This window comes from Balaenoptera musculus, chromosome 18 (genome assembly GCF_009873245.2).
Source record: "Balaenoptera musculus isolate JJ_BM4_2016_0621 chromosome 18, mBalMus1.pri.v3, whole genome shotgun sequence".
Lineage (NCBI taxonomy): Eukaryota > Metazoa > Chordata > Mammalia > Artiodactyla > Balaenopteridae > Balaenoptera > Balaenoptera musculus.
The window spans coordinates 53,714,644-53,717,717 of NC_045802.1; the positions used below are offsets into that span (position 1 = coordinate 53,714,644).

The window sequence follows — 3,074 nt, forward strand, 5'->3', positions numbered from 1 at the left end:
GAAATGATCTCTGTTGTTCAGGTGATGGATTCATGTATTATTTACTCCTGGAATGGGAGGAATGCTAAAAATCAAAATGCACTTTAACACTGTGACTGAGAACTCAGGTCTCGGACTCTGATAGCTTGCTGCCAAATTACTGCTCCAGGAATTTCTGTGTCATTTTGGTCAGGACACTCAAAATATCTTAGGCTCAGCAGGAACACTGGTAACATGGAGATAAAAATTATTTCAGAGCTTCAGTTGAGGATTAAGTGGGATAATGGATGTAAAGGGGTGAGCAGATGCCTGACATTTACTATGTCCTCAACAAGTGTTACTTCATATTATTATGAATGTTATCATTATTAGCTTATGTACAAAAATTGGCAGGCTTGCCTTTTCACCAGTTGTTGGTTTCTTAAACAACTATCAGTCACAGTCTTCTCCACTGTATACACAGAATACTTGATAAAAAATAAGGGGGCTATTTAACGATTTAAAAAAAAAAATCAGGAAAAAGCACCTGGTGAATGTTAGTATATTCACAGTCTACAGGAAATTCAATTCAATGAAGAAAGGAAATCCAGGATCAGTCTGGAACAACTGTCAGTCTCCAAAATTGATTTTTGTGAGTGTGGAGTGATAATCTTTTACCCGAGTTTCTTAGAGCGAAAGCTTTACAAGGGGGCTGTCTGATAGTTAAGTCCGTTTTAAAAGATATTTCTGTAAACACGCTAAAGTGCTTCCTGTCTCAGACTAGTTCTTGCTGAATGACAGGGCACTGTTCAGCGTGATGCCTGGAGCTGAAAATGCAGGAAGCTATAGCTCGTTCTTAATGAATAAATCCTGTGTGTTCCTCCTGTCACTTCTGCTAACGCTTTTGTAGAAGCCAAGGCTGGTGCTGCGGTAAACTATCAATAATTAGGACCAAGCGGGTCGGCTATTTTAGTATCCTGAAATAGCAGAAACATCTGTTCCTGTATATATTTCTTTTAAAGCACTGAAGTACAACTTGGAAAAAATTAGTTCCTAGAACGTATCATGTTTTTTCAACCAGTGTTTTCTCATGTGAGGAAATAAAACATCCATAAAACAAACTATTTTTGAATAAAATAAAGATAACCCTGTCGTGAGAGGCATTTAATTCTTAAATTATTTATTAACATTGGTTTGAAGGTCTTATATTTCAAACTTTATTAGCTGCCATAACAATCTTGGCAATGTATCTACAATATTAGTAGGAAAAAAAAGGAGAAATGAGCTGGGAACAACAGAAAAGTAAAAGGGAAAAAAATGTAAGTGCTTTATCTTTTCCGAAAGAATCTAAACTAACCACTCCATTTTGGAAGGGAAATAGGTTATTATTAAGGAATGTACAAATCAAACACATGCTTAGAGGTTTACATTCATTTTATATAAATCTAGGTGAATTTTATACACATTCATTTTATAGAAGCAGTTATAGGCCCCCTTTAAAGACAGAGATGGAAAACAGTAACTAAACATTTGTCCTCTCATTTTAAAATAATTTTTAATGCTTACTCTTATTCTATTCAAAGTCATAAGTTTAGCCAGTGTTTGCTTTAATTCTTAATTGCACCGAAAACTTTTTCTTCACTTAGCAAGTGTCTGCACATTTTGGGAAATTTTGGCTTTAATACAGATTTTTTTTCATACAAAAACTTTCATTAAGTAGACGTAACTGTGAAGCAAGCACTACACTTTTTATGAGCATACTTGAACCAATAATCATGTGATTCCTATCCTAAGGAAACTTTATTATTAAACTAGATAAGACAGTTAGGAGAATTCATTTTTACAATAAAGTGTGATAATAGCTAGGTTAAAGGCATTTACAGGATACGAGGTGAGCACAGAACAGAGGCAGTTAAATCATGTATTAAAGTAAAATTAGAATAGCTCAGATAGGAGAGTAACAGGATATTAAACTAGAGTGTTATGCACAGTCTTGATCACAGATGGCCTTGGGAGTTAAATGAAAGCACTTGAATTTTGACTAGAAAGCTGAAGGAGGCAGTAAAGAATTTTAATTGGAAGTAACGTGTGATCAGATACGCACTTTTACAAAGGTTACTCCCACTTGGGGGTAGAGGGTAGACATGAGAATGATGAGGTTGGAGGTTGGAGGCCAGTTAGCAGGTTGTTGTTCTAGGTAAATAATAAAGTATGTCCCCTTCCCCACTGCCGGCCCTCAGCCCGCTCCCCGGCTCCTCCCTCCTCCTGACCTTGAGTCCGTGAAGGTGAAGGTAGATGAGATCGCTAAGGCTCAGGCCGTCTGGCCTGGTGGTGACACGATCTTCAGGAAGATCCTTCGCAAGGAAATCCCAGCCAAAATTATTTATGAGGATGACCAGTGTCTTGCTTTCCATGACATTTCCCCTCAAGCCCCAACACATTTTCTGGTGATACCCAAGAGACATATATCCCAGATTTCTGCAGCAGAAGATGACGATGAAAGTCTTCTTGGATATTTAATGATTGTTGGCAAGAAATGTGCTGCTGATCTGGGCCTGAAGAAGGGGTATCGAATGGTGGTGAATGAAGGTTCAGATGGGAGACAGTCTGTCTATCATGTTCATCTCCATGTTCTTGGAGGTTGGCAGATGAATTGGCCTCCTGGTTAAGCATGTTGTAGGGATAATTTTCCCTTCTCTATGCAGTGATCAGGCCTGCAAGTTCCAATATGCAAAACAATACCTTTTTTTGCCTGTGTATGGAGAGGTTGCAGAAATAATTTTTAAAAACCCATACATAATAAAAGACATTGTTGCATGGTCTGAAAAAAAAATAAAGTATGGATTTCTGGGTTAATGTGGTGGTTTATAATGAGAGCAGACTTGTATAAAAGTTGACTATATATTTGAGAGATCCTTAAAGTATAAACTCATAACTGCTTGGTAATGTGGGTAGTGAGGAAGAAGGAGAAGATATGAATAAACCCTGTATTTCCCAAATTAATTCTTCCTTAAGAATAGAGAGAAACGTCATTGACAAGAATTATAGAATATTTTCTGTATGCCATAGGTGGGATTGTAAATAATATTCAATATTTAAATATGTATGCATTCATG

The 3,074-nt window shown here is 36.9% G+C and overlaps 1 protein-coding gene across 1 annotated transcript; it reads left to right on the forward strand.

The window, feature by feature from the left end:
• Positions 1-213: 213 nt before the first annotated feature.
• LOC118884063 (histidine triad nucleotide-binding protein 1-like) lies at positions 214-2,774 on the forward strand. The gene is made up of 2 exons (XM_036831383.1): positions 214-276; positions 2,199-2,774. The coding sequence occupies exons 1-2, from the start codon at positions 214-216 to the stop codon at positions 2,625-2,627; spliced, it is 492 nt and encodes a 163-aa protein (XP_036687278.1). The 3' UTR covers positions 2,628-2,774.
• The last annotated feature ends 300 nt before the right edge of the window (positions 2,775-3,074 follow it).

Coding starts and splice junctions, on each gene's coding strand:
- LOC118884063 (XM_036831383.1), top strand. CDS start 214: ATGGAGATAAAAATTATTTCAGAGCTTCAGTTGAGGATTAAGTGGGAT. Junction 277..2,198: donor GGGATAATGGATGTAAAGGG/GTGAGCAGATGC, acceptor GCCGGCCCTCAG/CCCGCTCCCCGGCTCCTCCC.